This window comes from Meles meles, chromosome 18 (assembly GCF_922984935.1).
Source record: "Meles meles chromosome 18, mMelMel3.1 paternal haplotype, whole genome shotgun sequence".
NCBI lineage: Eukaryota > Metazoa > Chordata > Mammalia > Carnivora > Mustelidae > Meles > Meles meles.
The window spans coordinates 47,097,549-47,115,983 of NC_060083.1; the positions used below are offsets into that span (position 1 = coordinate 47,097,549).

At 38.5% G+C, this 18,435-nt stretch overlaps 1 protein-coding gene across 2 annotated transcripts in view; it reads right to left on the reverse strand.

Annotated features, from left to right (window-relative positions):
* Positions 1-18,435, reverse strand: part of NSF (N-ethylmaleimide sensitive factor, vesicle fusing ATPase) — a 147,812-nt gene that overhangs the window by 59,831 nt on the left and 69,546 nt on the right. For both annotated transcript variants that reach the window (XM_045985642.1, XM_045985641.1), the window contains exon 9: positions 11,101-11,300. In XM_045985642.1, the coding sequence (XP_045841598.1) occupies positions 11,101-11,300 (200 nt within the window). The remainder of the gene's footprint in view (positions 1-11,100; positions 11,301-18,435) is intronic.

The following is an 18,435-nucleotide window of genomic DNA, read 5'->3' on the forward strand; positions in this document are numbered from 1 at the left end:
AAATAATCTGTCATTGACATGCATTTCTTATCTCACTACTGGAAAGGAGAACTCATAATTATCAGGTGACTGACTTAAGTCAGTGAATGGTGACTCCCTCCCCATTTTCCCTGAGTTTTGGTGAGAACACTGTCCCGGTTGCAGCAGGCTTAACCTTTGTCATATTATATAACTAAGCAGTGATTTGTTTGAGTTTACTGAAGACAGAGGCATCATTCCAAGAAAATAGTTTATATATTATAAACTTCTAATAGATTCAAATACTTTCAAATGCTGATAGTTCATTAGGTTAACATGGGCCTTCCAACAATCTATATTCAAGTACTTAAGTCTCTTATTACAGGAAACAAAGAAGGAAGTATACTCCATAAATCTCTTTTCTTTTTTTAAACAAACAAAAAATCAGGGATTAACAAAACAGGTAAAAATGAATATAACTTATATGGATAATATAAATGATGGGCATAACGAGATTCAGGATTAGATATGGTTGGTATTCATGAAAACTTTGGTAAGGACAGAATGTTGGGTTTTTTTCCCCCCGAAGAGTTGGGGCTTTTTTACTTCATTATAAAAGCATTAGATGCAGGGGTGCCTGGGTGGCTCAGTGGGTTAAAGCCTCTGCCTTCAGCCCAGGTCATGATCCCAGGGTCCTGGGATCAAGCCCCACATCGGGCTCTCTGCTCAGCAGGGAGCCTGCTTCCCTTCCTCTCTCTCTGCCTGCCTCTCTGCCTACTTGTGATTGCTGTCTGTCAAATAAATAAATAAAATCTTAAAAAAAAAAAAAAGAATTAGATGTTAACTGAGCAAAAGTTGTAAAACAAATGGAAGTAAGTTAAAAATAAGTTTTGTCATATCACACCTATGATATATACTATATAATACCTAAAGATAAATGCTGTTAACATTCTGTGGATATATTTCTATATTTTAAATTTATCTTAATTAAAAAATTGGGAACTCAGTGCATCTTTATTCTGAACATTAACTATTCTTTGAAAACTTTAAAATTGTTATTTTTGTTTCTATTTGCAAAACACATGATCATTATAAAAATGTAGAAAAATACTAAAAAGTGTAAAGAAATCACAATCATCCAACATTCAACCAGCTACAAGTAACTCGTATTATTAATTAGGTGCTGTGCAGGTAGTCTGTATCTCTTTTTTCCGTACAGATACTATCTTCAGCCCTTTCACATGGCTATAGATACAACTATATAATTTTGTTTTACAACTATGTAATTTTTAATGGTTCCATAATATTTCACTGTATGACTGGCAACACAGAGAACTCCCCTAACTTCACATTAATTTCTTTCTTTCAGATATTTAATAATTTCTAAGTTTTTACTATTATATGTGTTGCTACAATAAACATTGTTTTAAGATTTTATTTTTAAGTAATCTCTATACCCAACATGGGGCTCAAACTCATGACCCAGATATCGAGTCACATTTTCTATTGACTGAGCCAGCCAGGCACCCCATAATAAACATTTTTGTACTTAACTCCTTGACAATAAACCTGATTACTTCCTGAATGCAAATTGCTACTTTAAAAGGTGTGTTGAATATCTTAAGGCCCTTGAAATAGGTTGTCAAACACGTTTCCAGAAAGATTTTATCACTTTATAATCCCACCAGGGAATATGACAGTGTCTCTCTTGGTATATCCTCACAAGTAATGAGTATTAGAAAAATCTAAAAAGTAATTCCGAACTTGATGACTGAACAATGGCGTTTTTCAATTGAAGGACTTCTACTTTTTTTTTTATTATGTAGTAGCCAAAATTACCCATTTTTAATTTTATGGTTTGTAAAATTACTTTCACCCTTAAAATCCCCCCTCTTTACAAGACCCTTATGGTCACCTATATTTCCTTTTTCAAATTCTAACTTTACACATAATTTTTCAGTCTATCAGTTTCATTTTTGTATATGTGAAGTAAGAATCCAAGTGATTCTTATTCAAACAATTAACTAACTCATCTAATACTGTAGACTAAATCATCTTTTCATCAATGAGATATCATTTCTATTGGGCTTTATATTTTTATATCATTACAAGCCTACTCTATTATAGAGCAATGTTAGGCAAGCTTGCTCTTATTCTTTGTCATAACATTATCATTATTTTTTGTCATAGTATTGTGACATTACTCTTTGTCATAACAATTTTGACTACTTTACAGAATACCTGGGTGGCTGAGTTGGTTCAGCATCTGTCTTTGGCTCAGATCATGATCTCTGGGTCCTGGGATTGAGCCCCATGTCGGGCTACCTACTCAGCGGGCAGCCTGCTTCTTTCTCTTCCTCTGCCCCTCCTCCCTGCTGTTCATTCTCCATCTCAAATTAATAAATCAAATCTTTTTAAAAAATTATGTAGAATCTCAGTTTTTCAGTCACAAAATTTCTAAGAATTAATACCCTACCATACAGAAGTGTTTGGCAAAGCTACGGGTATAGTTCTAATTCCTTATTCTCGGTCTTTTCTGCAGTTGGAAAGATGATAGCTTTTCGTGTTGAAATTTTTTTTAAGAAACCAAGCTACCATTTATCATCAGATATCTGTGCAATAAATATGACTATATTGAGAAAATTAATTTTTTTCAGATTTTAGTTTAGTTTTTAAAACTGGAGGAAGGAGAACAATCTGGAAGTAGTGTTCAGGGAAAAAAAACCTGGTTACATTTCAGAAACCTTGATGAACACATAACTATTATCATGCAGAGAAAATGAACAGTAGAATATAAGTATAACAAGATATTTTATCTGCTTTTAAAAATTCACTATGAAGTAAAGCTGACTTTTCTGGTTAGCAGTTTTGTGAGTTTTAACATATGTATAGCTTTTTTTAAAAGGATTTTATTTATTTATTTGAGAGAGAGACAGAGAGCTAGCTCATGAGCAGGAGAAGGGGCAGAAGCAGACTCCTGCCCAGCAGGGAGCGGGATGTGGGGCTTGATCCCAAAAGCTCGAGATCATGACCTGAGCTGAAGGCAGATGCTTACCCGACTGAGCTACGCAGGCACCTGAGAATCTACATTATTTTATAAGACACTTTTATTCAAGGCTGTCTGCCAATTTAGCATGAAACAAAAAGCTGCTAAAATGTATGAATTTTGCTGTTCAATGTGCCTTATGTTGCCACTGGAATCATGACTTCCTTCTCAGTCTGACCTTAAAAATCGTCTGTGTGGATGGGAAGCCAAAGACAATAGGAACACCGTAGGTCCACAGGAACATTCTGTCTTAAACATAATTGAGTACCATTCTGACCTTTTCAGAACCTTACCAATCTTGTGACCTGTCATCAGGTACCTTCCCCTAACCTAGTCAGTACACACCAATTTTTACAGGTGTGTTACTTAAATAAAGGTAAGTTCTTCCAATAAATTAGAAGTCATGTAGGGAAGATACTAAGATTAATGTTCACAGATTAAATAGCTGACTCATCAATTAAACCTTTACCCAAGAGTTTAAATTTCCACAATGCAATCCTCTTTAATTCACTGGCCTCTAGCTCTGTTCCTACCCTCTGCATTGTCTTCCCCCACAGAAACAGAGCCGATGCTGTCGAGCCCCTGCAACTGCCTAAGATAACGGCTGTTCTATATTTAACTAGTTTGACCTATATGCCAGTGTTCATCTCTCAGCCTGGACTGTCCAGAATCACAGAGGTGATGCTTTCCTCTATTATGTAACACACATCTACCCTCTATGGGGTCATTAGCTGAGAATACCAAGCCATTCCTGGTTGTAAGAATTGAGAAAAGGTGTAACTGAAAAGGCTGGCTTGATTAACATCTACCTAGAAATTCTTTATCAACTCAGTTGTACCATTAAGAGTGTCTTATTTAAATTGTCCGCAAGTTTAAAACCAGTACCCAAAACACCTATGTGGCCATGTGGAAACTATCACAACAGATTTTTAAAAAATGTCTTTTTAAAGAAGGGACATTTTGACGCACCTGCACCTAGTGTTTAATCCTCAATATACCATCAGGGTCCCTTAGACACAATTTCAGTTTTTTAAGTTTTTTTGGTTGAACGATTTTAACTATTTGTAAATACTGACATTTCATGACTTTTTAAATTAGAAGTCTTCCACAGAAGAAAATGGAAAATATATTTTAAAAAATGGAATAGAATAAAACTCATTCTATCTTGCAAGCACCATATGAGTCCACTGAAACTTTTTATAAATCTAAGATATATTATGCTCTTCCAACATTTTAGAAACGACATCATTATTACTCATCAATGATTCCTAATTATCCTAAAAAAGATTAAGATGATAAGAAAAATGAAAGAATGATGGAATTGCTCAGAGGGATAATGCAATAGTGAAATCACGACCGCTATGACATCACCCTGTTTTCTTACATCACCCTGTAAGTTTTCTTACTGTGTTGTCCAAAAAATTACAACATCTTTCAAGAAGGTATAAAAGAAGTCTGGAGACACCATCCACCATCTTTGTTCCCTGGTCTTAGCTTTAACTGAACACGTAGAGAATTCAGATTCCCCCCTCTCTGGCCATTACGGCAAAGAAAAGAAAACTAGTAGGGTAAAATAAGTCACACGTGTTATATCTAATCCAAAGATTAATGTGGAGTGATACGGCAGCACTTGAGACTCTAATGAAGATGATGAAATTGATGATTATAAGTAAAATATCAGACTATGTGCCCTCAGATGATGTTATTCTGCATAAATTTTCTCAAGCTCAAGAATGAGTGAAGGGTGCCTGGGTGGCACAGTCGGTTGAGTGCTGACTCTTGGTTTCAGCTCAGGTCTAATCTCAGGGGGAGAGTGAGCCTTGCGCTGGGTTCTGAGCTCAGTGGGGAGTCCGCTTGAGTTTCTCTTTCCCTCTCCCTCCACCCCTACCTCGCCCCTGTGAGCACGCTGTCTCTCTCTCAAGTTAAAAATAAAGAATGAGTGAATAATATATTTTTGGGACCAAAAAAAGGGGATTTTCATCTAGTTACTTATTCAACAAAAATCTTCATTGTGCAAGATTCTGTGACAAGAAACTAGACCATCTCATTTTTCTGTTAAGGACACATGACAGTATTCTTTCATCTTTTATTTCATCTGCACATCAAAATTTCCTTGATATGGTTTCTAAGTAGAAGGATGCTGAAGGCAGGTACTACACAGAGAGATGATAAGAAACAGGTGATATAGATATTAAAAAATGTGACCATTCTAAAAGGTGTAAACAAATCTAAAAGTGAAAATGTTTTGCAATTATGGAGTATCTGGTGGCCCTCCTCTCTTTAACAAAATAAGGATTAAAAAAAATTCTTCAAGTATTATGTCTTGACAATGCAAGTACAAAATGAACCAGAAGTAATGACAAGCTGGACCCCATTAGAGATGTATTTAAAACTAAGAATCAGGGACACCTTAGTGGCTCAGTTAAACGTCTGCCTTCAGGTCAGATCATGATCCTGGGACAGAGTCCTCGCTGAGCAAGAGGCCTGCTTCTCTCTGCCTGCCGCACTTCCTGCTTGTGCGCATGCTCTCTGTGTTTCTGACAAATACAAAATAAAATCTTAAAAAAAAAAAGATAAAACTTAGAATCGGTATGTATAAGTTCATGCATGATAACTGATGAACCATTAGTTACCTTCAGGCTCCTGCCCATTTGGATGGAGATAGATGTATAGATATCTACATAGATATAGATAGCTATGTCCATATCTTCAAGACCAAGAAAATATGGAATAAAAATTTAGTTTGCTATATTTAAGTTCTTATTAAATATATAATAGTCTTTCACTCCCTTTTATTCTTACATTTGTAAATTATTTGTAAAATAACTTAAAATTTTAAAAAAGGAGTTCTTTCAACCCAGATAGTAAATGGTGGTGACAATTTTTCTTGGTACACTGAGTGTTTAAAAGATTTTTGAAACAGAAAATATTGTAGTATTAGGGATGAATGGTAAAACTGAATTGTTTCTGGGACTGCCTGAAGAATTACTGGACTTGTGAATTACTGGACTTGTACCAATCCACTAGGACCCACGCCTTCGAGAACCAATGTGGCCGAGGCCAGAGACCTGAGATCATTACCTGAGCCAAAACCGAGCCAGACACTCAACTGACTGAGCCACCCAGGTGTCCCTGTTAGTTGGTTTTATTTTTTAAATTGTGGTATTTGCCTTTTTCATACTTTTTATAAAGTAGTTATTACAGATAATTTATAAAAAACCAGTTCTTTGTGGATTATATACACTGCAAATATCCTCTCCAGTTTGATACATCTCTATTCAGTGTATTTTGTCAGAGGGAATTTTCTTCATATTATATTAATGTAACCAAATTAACATTTTTTTCTTTTATGGATTTGATTTCCAAATCTTGATAAAGAAATTCTTCTTGGGGTGCCTGGAAGGCAATAAATAAATAAATAAATACCTTTCTTTCTTCTTCTTCTTTTTTTTTTTTTTTTTAAGATTTTATTTTACTTATTTGACAGAGATCACAAGTAGGCAGAGAGGCAGGCAGAGAGAGGGGGGGAAGCAGGCTTCCTGCTGAGCAGAGAGCCCAATGCAGGACTCGATCCCAGGACCCTGGGATCGTGACCTGAGCCCAAGGCAGAGGCTTTAATCCACTGAGCCACCCAGGCACCCCCCCCCTTTTAAAGAAATTCTTCTCTAGCCTCAATTCTTAAAGCTTTTTGCCTAGATTTCTTCTAAAAATGTTTCCTCTGGTAAGTTTTATTTTTTGCAAATCCATTTTGTAGTTCTGTATGATATGATAAGGACTGTATTTTACCTTAATCGAAACAGAAAGCCGATGATCTCATCCTGATTCATGAAATATTCCTTCCCCTTTCATTTGTACTGTCACTTTTCATATAACAAGTACTTCCTGTGTTCTATTCTGTTTCCTTGGTCTATTTATGCAAGAATATATAACAGTCTCAATTACTACAGCTTCCCAGTATGATATGAAATAAGTTCTTCATAGTTTTTGAAAATTTTCATGCCTCTTCAAAAGTATCCCCCCCCCCAAAAATTCAAGTTGTCAAATTCCAAAAAATTCCCATCAGACTTGATTGGAAAAGCATAAATTTATAAATTAATATGGGAAGATCTATTATTTTATGATATTGTCAGATTCCCACACATAAATATCATTTATCATTTATTAGCTCTTAAAAAAAGATTCTCAAAAATGTTTATAATTTTCTCCTTTAATTTTCCTGTTAAGACTTAGTTCTAGGGGCGCCTGGGTGGCTCAGTGGTTAAGGCCTCTGCCTTCGGCTCAGGTCATGATCTCAGGGTCCTGGGATCGAGCCCTGCATCCGGCTCTCTGCTCAGCGGGGAGCCTGTTTCCTCCCTTCTCTTTCTCTGCCTGCCTCTCTGCCTACTTGTGATCTATCAAATAAATAAAATCTAAAAAAAAAAAACTTAAAAAAAAAGACTTAGTTCTAGTACTTATCATTTTGACTGTTGATGTAAATGAAAATTTTTTTGAAGTTACATTTTCAGTATCTTCACATTTTCTGAGTCATGCCTTCTAAAGAATTTGAGTTTTTGCTATTCCTCTTCTAGCTCCTCCTCACGCTTTGGAAAAGGGTGAAAGTTATACACAATTTTCACATACCCATCTAACTTAAAGCTTGATGTTATTAACAATACTATCTTCTTCCCAAATAATACAAAGATCTTACACAGACTTAATCCACTTCCCCTATGTTTTGTTCCATACTTTACTTCTAACCTTAAAAAAAAAAACCTGTATTGATGACTATTATTGTTGTCTCATGCACTGATATTAAGTTTACCTCTTTGAAACTTTTTCATGGTGAACTATGGTATACAGAGAAAGTTCACAAAATATGAAAGCATGTTTCAAGAAACTGTCACAAAATGAATATCCATATAATGTAACAAGAAATAGAAGAGCACCAGCATCGTGAGTGAATGTCCTCACAACTCTTCCTCAGTATCCCTCCCCATTATTTCCCATATGCAACCTCAAACTGATTTTTTTATGGAAATTACTTCTCACTCTTCTTTATTGTTTACCACCTAGGCCTGTATCATTAAATATTATATTATATTTTATTTATTTATTTTTAAGATTTTTTTTATTTATTTTTTGACAGAGACAGAGATCACAAGTAGGCAGAGAGGCAGGCAGAGAGAGAAGGAAGCAGGCTCCCTGCTGAGCAGAGAGCCCGATGCGGGGCTCCATCCCAGGACCCTGGGATCATGACCTGAGCTGAAGGCAGAAGCTTTAACCCACTGAGCCACCCAGGCGCCCCTAAATATTATATTTTAGTTGAACCTTATATAAATGAAATCATACAGACTGTATTCTTTCTTGTCTGGTTTCTTTTGCTCAATATTTATTTGTGACACTCACAACTACATATGACCATATTCTGTTTATTTATTACTGTGTAATACTTCATTGTATGTTACATGATGATTTATCCATTTACTGGATACAAAGTTCTAAGTTAACAGTTTTCTCTCTCAACTTCTTAGAAAAAACATTCAATTGATTTCCAGTTTCCATCATTTGTATTGGTATTTTCTGGTACTTTTCATTGCTTTCATCCTTTCCCTGGTTATTTTTGTCTAACAACTTTTTGGTGCACCAATCCTCTCTTCAGCGGTGTCTAATCTGCTATTTATACCCATCTATTTGAGTTAATTTCAGTTGTTGAATTTCTCATTCCCAGAATTTCCATTTGATTTTTTTTTTTTTAAACAAATCACTGCTCGGCCAAAATCCTCAATCTTGTTTCCCTTGGAACGTGTTAAGCGAAGTTACTTTAAAAGCCTGTATCTGAGAATTCCAATATCTGGAGGCCCAATTTCTATCACCTTTTGTTTCTCTTTCTTCAAGTTATCTATGTGTTTGTGTACGACTGCTTTTGATTATAACCAGGCATCTCATTTGTAAACTCATAATCTGTGGCCTTGCATGATATTACCTTCCTCCAGGAAGGATCTACAATTCTGCTGGATGCCGAGGGGCACCAGTGATTTAGGAGGCTTCAATTTAATTTTAGAGAAATGAGATGCAATTCAAAGCTGGCCTCTGTGAGAGCATGTCTACTTCGGGTTAACCCCTGCTTCTATTGTGCAGCCTTCCAGGGTCCCAGCTAAAACTGAGACATGTTCATCAGGTGTCCTTTCTTTGTGAGCCGTTCATTTTTAACCTCTGGCCCATTGTTCCCACTGGCCTGTCAAAAGGGCTGCACAGCGGTTTAGCAGCTCCCTCCAGAAATGGCTAATATCTCCAAAGGGATGGTGACCTTACACACTAGGATCTTTTTTTCTGAGCCTCCATTCTCCTCCTCCCCAGAGGTTTGTTAATATCTATCAACCCCATGCTATTATTAGTTCAGGGTTCATCTTTAAATCAATTTCTCAGCACGGGGGCCCCAGACCACATAAGTCAGGGGTGGGGGTGGTGATGTTGGTGGTAGTGGTGAAGGGTGTGTGTGTGTGTGTGTGTTTTCAAATCCTAAGCATGAGGTAAGAAACCACAGTTCAGAATTCCCATGAAAGATTCTTTAGATCCCACTGAAGAACTCAGACAGATGGTTTAATGCCTTTGTTATTTCTTTGTGCTAGTGAGCAATTTCTAGTCCATTCTTTTCATTGAGGACACAACCCCTTTGAAGGTTCCAGTTCCAAGTCCACATCTGAAGTGGGCTCAAGGACTCATTTTCTGCCGGCTAGCAGGTACTAAAACCCAAAGTCATAGATTACCAAAACAAAAAGCTGCAACTCTTATCTCTACCACTCTAATTTTTAGGGTTTTCTTTTCATTTCTGGAGATATCTCCTTTTCTTTCTTGAGAACTAAATCATGCATTTAAAATGATTTTAGTTATATTCTACCCAGCATTTGAAGGTATTTACAGAAGGCAGGTTTTCAGGTTACCTACTCTACTGTATTGCTGGAAGCAGAAATCTAATGGCATTGTTTTTAAACTTCTGTCAATGAAATAAATATGTTAGTATTAGTGTCTGAGCATTTTCCAGAGAAATATAATCAGTAAGATGGATCTATAGAATCATCCCTATTGTCATATGAAAATATACACACGTAGAGAGATAGATCTACATAGATCTAAATATAGATCTATATCTATCTACAGAAAGATGAATTATAATGAATTGGGTAACCCAATTATGGGGCTTGACAAGTCCCATGTCTGCACTTGGCAAGCTGGAGACACAAGAGAGCCAATGGTAGGACCTGCAAGCTGGAGAGTGAGCTTCCAAGGGAGGCAGTTTCAGTCTGAGTATAAAGGCAGGGAAGAACTGATGGCCCAGATAAAAGCAGTCAGGCAGTAGGAAATTCCCTTAGTCAGAGGAGGAGCAGCCCTTTGTTCTAGCCAGGCTTTCCACTGATTGAATGGGGCCCACCCATATTAGGGAGCGCAATTGCTTTACTCAGTCTACCAATGCAAATGGTAATCTCATCCAGAAATATCCTCACAAACACACCCAGAATAATGTTTAACCAAATGTGTGGTCACCCTGAGGCCCAATCAGGCTGACACATAAAATTAACCATAACAATTAGTAAACTCTGCTTTGACTTTTAATTAATTTTTTTTCTAAGACCCACATCAAACTTTCCTTTGAGACCTAAAAATTCATACCTGTCACTCCATGAAAGGAATACCACTGAGGAGACTCAGTGGTAAGTAAACTTGCTTTCAGCTCCTGCTCCTTACATCTAGATAATTCTACAAGTCATTTTATGAATTTAGTTTCCCCCTTTGCCAAAGGATAAATGAGTTTTACTTTCTGAAAGTAATGTGGAATAAAAGTGACACCTGAAAATAAATTCATGATCTGTTTTTGCAAAACCTTGGCTTATATAATCATTGATCTTGGTATTATGTCCATGTCGGTAATGGCACATGTTCACATCATGTAAATACCCCATAATCCTTGGTTTGGTGATATAGTTCAGTACTAAATAAATTCTACCTGCATGTTTTTCAAAACATGGATCACAGTAACAAGTTATCCACCTTAGCTTTGGTTTCATTCATCATAAAAGCGGTAACAAACTTTCACTAAATTATACTTATATTAATATTACCCTCCTTTGCTCCTCTTCAGCATCAGCAAAGAGTTTACGGATGTTAGCCTCTGATTCTCCCACGTACTTGTTAAGGATTTCTGGCCCATTGACCACTTTGGGCTCCCTTGCATTCAACATCTTGCCAATCTGTCGAGCCAAGAGAGTCTTACCACAACCTGGCGGCCCATATAACAGGATGCCTTTAACATGTTTGCAACCTAAAAAGGAAAAGAAAACAGACTTATATCAATTACCTAAAATCAAAGTAAGACATCGAAAGGAAAATCTTCTTTCTTCTTCATATGCGTGTTAGGAAAACTACAGTCATGTCATTAACATATAATATCCAAGTGCCTGAACAGAACAAGAATGAACAACTAAAGCTCTTTTTTTTTTCAGTAGGCTCCACACCCAACTTGGGGTTTGAACGCATGACCTGGAGATCAAGAGTCGCATGCTCTACTGACTGAGTCAGCCAGGTGTTCTTAAAACTCTTTTTTAAAATAGAAAATCCAGAAAAATTTCTTATACAAGTACCAGTATTTGAGTGTGAAAGTTGCCAATTAAAGGTCTTTAGAAAAGTATATTTGAACTATCATTTAGAACAAATACTTTTAACTCTGAAAATGTCTCTTTGACCTAAATACCTAATTAGGAAGTATTACTTATTTTCCATTATCTTTTGCTTTAAAGTTGAAGAATAAAAGAGATCTGCTTTTAGGCAAATTTAACCCAACACAAATCTATTATGATATGGTAGGCTATGGAAACCATATCTTAGTCATAGAAATTACAGGTCTACCTGTCAACACAAGCCCTTGAAGAATGGGCAAACATGTTTTGAGTTGGCTGGTATAGAGCAATCCATAGGATCCAGATGGATGTTACAACTTAGTGGATAAAGCTGAATGTCCTACTTCATGTGACTAATGCCAAGGGAGGCACATGCTTTTCTCAACACCACCCAGGTGAAGATGAAATTTCAAGAGAACAGTATTCAATTCTTTTCTAGGCAAGCATTGCTAAATGCCTTAAAAGGTATCCGTAACAATAGGGAAAGAGCAAGACTGGTGATTTAGACTCCCCAGGATTTCTTCATGAGCATTTACTCCATTTCTAAGATTCTGATGACCTGTGGTTTCACTTTACTAACTCTAGGAATTCTCACCTTTCCTGCAGTTTTACACTTAGGATGCAGGACTCTTTTCTTATGAGTTTTTTCCTTATATACTACAGCAAAAAAGCATTCTGTGAAATAATGACTTATTAGATTTCGGTGTTACACTCAAAAGTCCAGGTGAAAAAGGAAATTTCTGGGAATGAAATATAGTATGTTTCCATGTATGATAGTTAGTCCTCATTTGGAATGAAAGCCTTAAAAACTGTTTCTTCAAAAAAATTATGACAATACATTTAATAACTCACATAAAAGAAATCACAAGGTACAACCAACTCTACTAGGTATTTTAGATTCTGAGTAGGAATACCCTTTGTGGGGCCCCTGGGTGGCTCAGTGGGTTGAGCCTCTGCCTTCGGCTCATGTCGTCATCTCAGGGTCCTGGGATCGAGGTGCGCATCAGGCTCTCTGCTCAGCGGGGAGCCTGCTTCCCTCTCTCTCTGCCTGCCTCTCTGCTTGCCTGTGATTTCTGTCTGTCAAATAAAAAAATAAAATCTTAAAAAAAAAAAAAAAAGGAATACCCTTTGGGTTGCCAATACGGTCATTACTTCTGTATGTCAAAAAAAGGCACCTTTTTAAATCTTTGAAAGTAATGAGATGTGCGCTTATGGTTAGATTTGTAGAGACAAGGGGAACTCAGTGGAAACCCTTGAAGGCTTAGGGTCTTAAGTTTTCTCATCACCAAATAAATTCCTGGTCTGAGAACCATGGCCAATGAAATGTCCTTGCCCTCAATCCACTCTTGGAGCACAAGAAGTAGTGGGATGAGGGGGTAAGCCGCGAGCTTCTCCTAGAGGCCAAGGCCAGCCTCATCAGACACTGCCAGCATCCAAATGACTGGGGCACTTCTGATGAAGACTTCGAAACCTGGCTGCTAATCTTACCCTATGAGCCAACTGCTACCATCATGACTTGAAACTGTTCATATAAACCACGGCAGAGGCAGGTGGTCATGGTGTTGGTAAAACACGGCACAGGAAAGGGGAGCCAGAAAGGAGAAAATGAAGAATTGCTGAGGACCTACAAAGTACCAGGCCTTATCCTCCTCCTCTAATTTCTTAACTTTCTCCAAGTTTATCCACTTCCTCACAACGCTATGTCCTTCCACAGTAAGCTATACTTTCTTTCAACTCTTTGGCCTTCTTACACTTCTGTTCTACTCATCCCACAGGCCTGAACACAATACGACTTTACTGCACCTACGTGTTGGCCACAGAGCACAGCCAGAGAAAATTATACCACTGTCCTGACTGATAGTCTCACAATTTCCTTTTACCCACTTTCGGTTCCATGTTCACTGCTTCTCAATACTGCACACCGCCCTTTACCGGTTTCTGTTAGTCCATTTCCCATTCTCTACATTAATCATCTAGATCTTCACCGTTCTTCTCAAGTGCTACCCTACGTGTTTAACTCATAGAAAAGACCTAGATTCCAACTTCGTATTTTATTTTATTTTTTTTAAAGATTTTATTTATTTATTTGACAGAGAGAGAGATCACAAGTAGGCAGAGAGGCAGGCAGAGAGAAGGAGGAGGAAGCAGGCTCCCCACGGAGCAGAGAGCCCGATGCGGGGCTCGATCCCAGGACCCTGAGATCATGACCTGAGCCGAAGGCAGCGGCTTAATCCACTGAGCCACCCAGGCGCCCCTCCAACTTCGTATTTAAAAAAAAAAGACTATCAGGTATGAACTCCCTTCAGCTCATTCTCTAACCACAAATTCATCTGTAGATACATCCAATCTTAATCTCATCACGGCTTCTCAAGGAGTTTCCTTCCTCTTCTCCAAGGTTTAAATTGCAATTATTTGTTTATATACCTTCTCCATTAGACCATGAACTATTCAAGGCCAGGTGCTAGCTCGTCAATCTGGAATTGCAAACATCCACCATAATGTCTAACATATAATATGTACTCAGCAAATGGCTGAATAAGTAAATTGCTGTTGACTCCTTTCCTACAAAACTCAAAGAAAATGAAGGAGAGATGACAATTTAAAAAAATTATTTGAGGGAAGCCTGGGTGGCTCAGTCAGTTAAGCATCTGCCTTTGGCTCAGGTCATGATCCCAGAGTCCTGGGATCAAGCCCCATATTGGTCTCCTTGCTCAGCGGGGAGCCTGCTTTTCCCTCTGCCTCTGTCTGCCACTCCCCCTGCTTGTGCTCCCTCTGACAAATAAATAAAATCCTAAAAAAAAAAAAAAAAAAAGATTAAAAAAATTATTTGAAGCTCTTCATTTATGGAAGTGTTTACTTTCATAAGTGAACTAATGCCTAAAAAACATACTTATAGTGACTGGGACTTTGCAAACTTAGCAGAACTACATAATATATAACATAGATCGGCCTCAACTTATGATGAGGCTACCTCCTGATAAACTCACTGCTAGTTGAAGACAACCCTTGTGATGATGGCACAGGCAACTGGGAGATGTGGGTGCCACAGCTCAGAATCGTGAGAGAATATTGTACTGCTTATCTCTAGCCCAGGAAGACCAAAATTCAAAATTTGAAATATGGTTTCTACTGAATGCATCTTGCTTTCACACCATCATAATGTCAAAAAATCATTACGTCAAACCATCATAGGTTGGGGACTGTCTGTACTAGAATCTTTTTTTTTTTTTTTTTTTAAGATTTTACTTATTTATTTGACAGAGAGAGATACAAGTAGGCAGAGAGACAGGCAGAGAGAGTGAGAGGGAAGCAGGCTCCCTGCTGAGCAGAGAGCCCGATGCGGGACTCGATCCCAGGACCCTGAGATCATGACCTGAGCCGAAGGCAGCGGCCTAAACCACTGAGCCACCCAGGCGCCCCTGTACTAGAATCTTAACTCCGTAACTCTGTTTTCATATGTGGAAAATGCTCAATTTAATGTGGTTTGAATTAAATGAACTCATAAATGATTCAATATATCACCATGAAGTCTGAAAGAGATAAAATGCATATCCATGGAACTTACTGTAGCTCGTACAGCTCTCTGAAATGACCAAATCTACTCAATATGACAAAAATAAGGAATAGAAGCTCTAGTCTGCATTAGAACTATAATTCTTTCAGGATCGCAAGCACATCAAAAATATACATTGACGGGGCGCCTGGGTGGCTCAGTGGTTTAAAGCTTCTGCCTTCAGCTCAGGTCATGATCCCAGGGTCCTGGGATCGAGTCCCGCATAGTCCCTCTGTTCAGCAGGGAGCCTGCTTGCCCTCTCTCTCTCTCTCTGCCTGTCTCTCTGCCTACCTGTGATCTCTGTCTGTCAGATAAATAATAAATAAAATCTTTTAAAAAAATATACATTGACAAGTGAAGATTTTCAAAATCCACTTCCACAAAGGAAGCAGTTACTTGAATAAGCAGTGGAAATGGGACTTTGTTATTACTACTATTATTACAGCCTCTTCTGACTTATTAAATAAGCATTGGTCTCTAATTTTAAATGAGTCATAAAAACTCTTCGTAAGTAATTCCATTCAACAAAAGTGTATTAAGCTCCTGTTTGGACTAGGCATGAAACTAGGTGTTAGGGATACAAACATGAAAAAGGCAGTCCCTACCTGCAGGGCATTTCTGGTTTAGTAGGAAAGACAGAAATAAAAACAGGTTATCTACAATATAATATGATATTATCAGAGATATGTATGAAATGTTTTTGGAACCTGGCCAAGAGAGACTGACTTCGCCAGGGTGATGGCAGAAAATGAGGGATGGACACAGGAAGAAATAATATTTAGTGCAGGCCTTGAAGGACAGCAGGAGGTTCATGACTGAGCATGGGAGAGGAAATGGCACCTAACAAGGGAAACTAGCATGATCAAACAAAGGCATAGAGGTATGGACATAGAAGCTGTCCTTTCAAAACAGCCAGTAGTAACCTGTTGTGACTACAGCCTTGGAGGGGGTGGGGAGTGCCTGGAGACCAGGCTGACAGGTTCCCAACGTTGGAAGGCCTTGACACCATGCCCAGTAGTTTTTAATTTGTTTTGTAAAAACCCTGAGGTTTTTTTTTTTTTTTTTTAAGATTTTATTTATTTATTTGACAGAGATCACAAGTAGGGAGAGAGGCAGGCAGAGAGAGAGAGGAGGAAGCAGGCTCCCTGCCAAGCAGAGAGCCCGATGCGGGGCTCGATCCCAGGACTCTGGGATCATGACCTGAGCGAAAGGCAGAGGCTTTAACCCACTGAGCCACCCAGGCGCCCCAAAACCCTGAGGTTTTTAATCAGGGAAAGTACACAATGAGATATATGTTTAAAAACTATGGGCGCCTGGGTGGCTCAGTGGGTTAAAGTGTCTGCCTTCAGCTCAGTCATGATCCCAGGGTCCTGGGATCGAGCCCCATATCAGGCTCTCTGCTCAGGAGGGAGCAGGCTTCCCCCTCTCTCTGCCTGCCTCTCTGCCTACTGTGATCTCTGTCTGTCAAATGAATAAATAAAATCTTAAAAAATAAAAATAAAAAGATAAAAACTAACTCTGCTGGTAGAGTGAACGGAGGACTGAAGAACAAAGATGAGAGGGTAAAAGTCTAGTTGGAGGAATATTTTTAACCTTTTTCTGGGGACACTGCCTCACTGGCCGGCTCTGGATTTTTGCCAATTAAACTTTCATTTTCCTCCAAGTCCTTTGGAACCGTTTAAACAAATGGGTCCAGAGGCCTTAGGAGGACAGCTCCCTACAGATGCCCCAGCTTTCTCCTGAGCTTCTGGAGTACATTAAGACATGGTTCTGGTGTTGGAAAGCCTCTGACCTGTGGCCGCTGGACTGTCCTGACTGCCAAGCTGAACTGACTGCTGTCACTTGTTCTTTCTCGATGTCTTAACGTGCCTCGCTACTCAGAGATCAGCGCCCTGAGCTGGTGAACTAAACAGCAAAGAGCAGGCATGGAAAGAAGAGAAATCAGTGGAACTAACTCATTTAAATTGTCCTAGTCTCTCATTCTCTTACTTTCTTTCCCATGGAATAGTCTAATGGACCTGTCCTGAAAAATGCACATGTACAAAAAATGTGCAAGCAATTTTGATGATATTCTTAGATCCTCTGAGGTCTATTCATGAAATCCAAATTTAAAACCCCCTGAATGTACTACTGAAATAATCCATACAAGAGACCAGAAATGGAAAGAGACAACAGTCATAAGAAATTATAGTAGGAAAGGAAAGGAAGATTTGGAAGATATTCATCAGAAATCAGAAGCCAAAGGGAAATAAGAGAAAGAGGAGTAGTCAAGGTTGACCCAAGGGTATGTAGCCTGGGCACATGGTAAAATGATGAAACCCTAGAACATAACTAAGAAGTTAGCAAGAGGAGATCAGAGGAAATCATAACTTTGTTTTTAGCTATAAGGCTTAAGATTCAGGTAGTAACATCCCTTAAAAAATATAGGTTGAGAGGCCTCTGGGTGGCTCAGTCAGTTAAGCGTCTATCTTCAGCTCAGGTCATGATCTAAGGTCCTGGGATCGAGTCCCAAGTCAGGCTCCTTGTGCAGTGGGGAGTCCGCTTCTCCCTTCTCCAGCTTGTGCTCTGTCTCTCTCAAACAAATAAATTAAATATTAAAAAAAAATACAGGTTGAAAGCTCAAAAAAGATATCAGAACTACTGGTTCCATGTTTTTGAATGCCTGCTCTGAGCACATGAAAAGCCACAAGAAGTTTTAAGCAGAGGAGTGTGACAATGGGAACAAATGGTGCAGAGATAGAGGCTGAGGCTTGAAAAGAGAACACTAGATGTAAAAACCAGGAAATTCATGCTGATCTGGGCCATACCGTCTTGGGTCAGGGTCAGATCATTTCGGGTTGCGGTGGGAGAAGGAAACTAAGAAATATAAGCAGGAACAAACAGAGTTTGGGGAACTCTGGCAACACAAAGGAGGGATTTTGAGAGATACCTTGCAAGGAAACCTCTTCTTCCGGGATTAGAGATTAGTTAAGTAAAGGAGGATGAGGAAGCGAGTGGAGGTTATGCCTGTTGGGCTCTATTTACTATGTGAAGCAGGAGCTAGTCATCTACAAAATCAGGGATGAGGAGATGATCCTGGGAAGCACGGTAAAGGTTTGGAAAGAACATGGGAAACTGGGAAGATGTGTGGGAACTCACAGCTGAGCAGACAGGTGCCATTAAGTGAACTCAGAATACAGAACTCAGGTCACTGAGGGACTCTCCTCTTTGCTGTGATTACCTAAGCT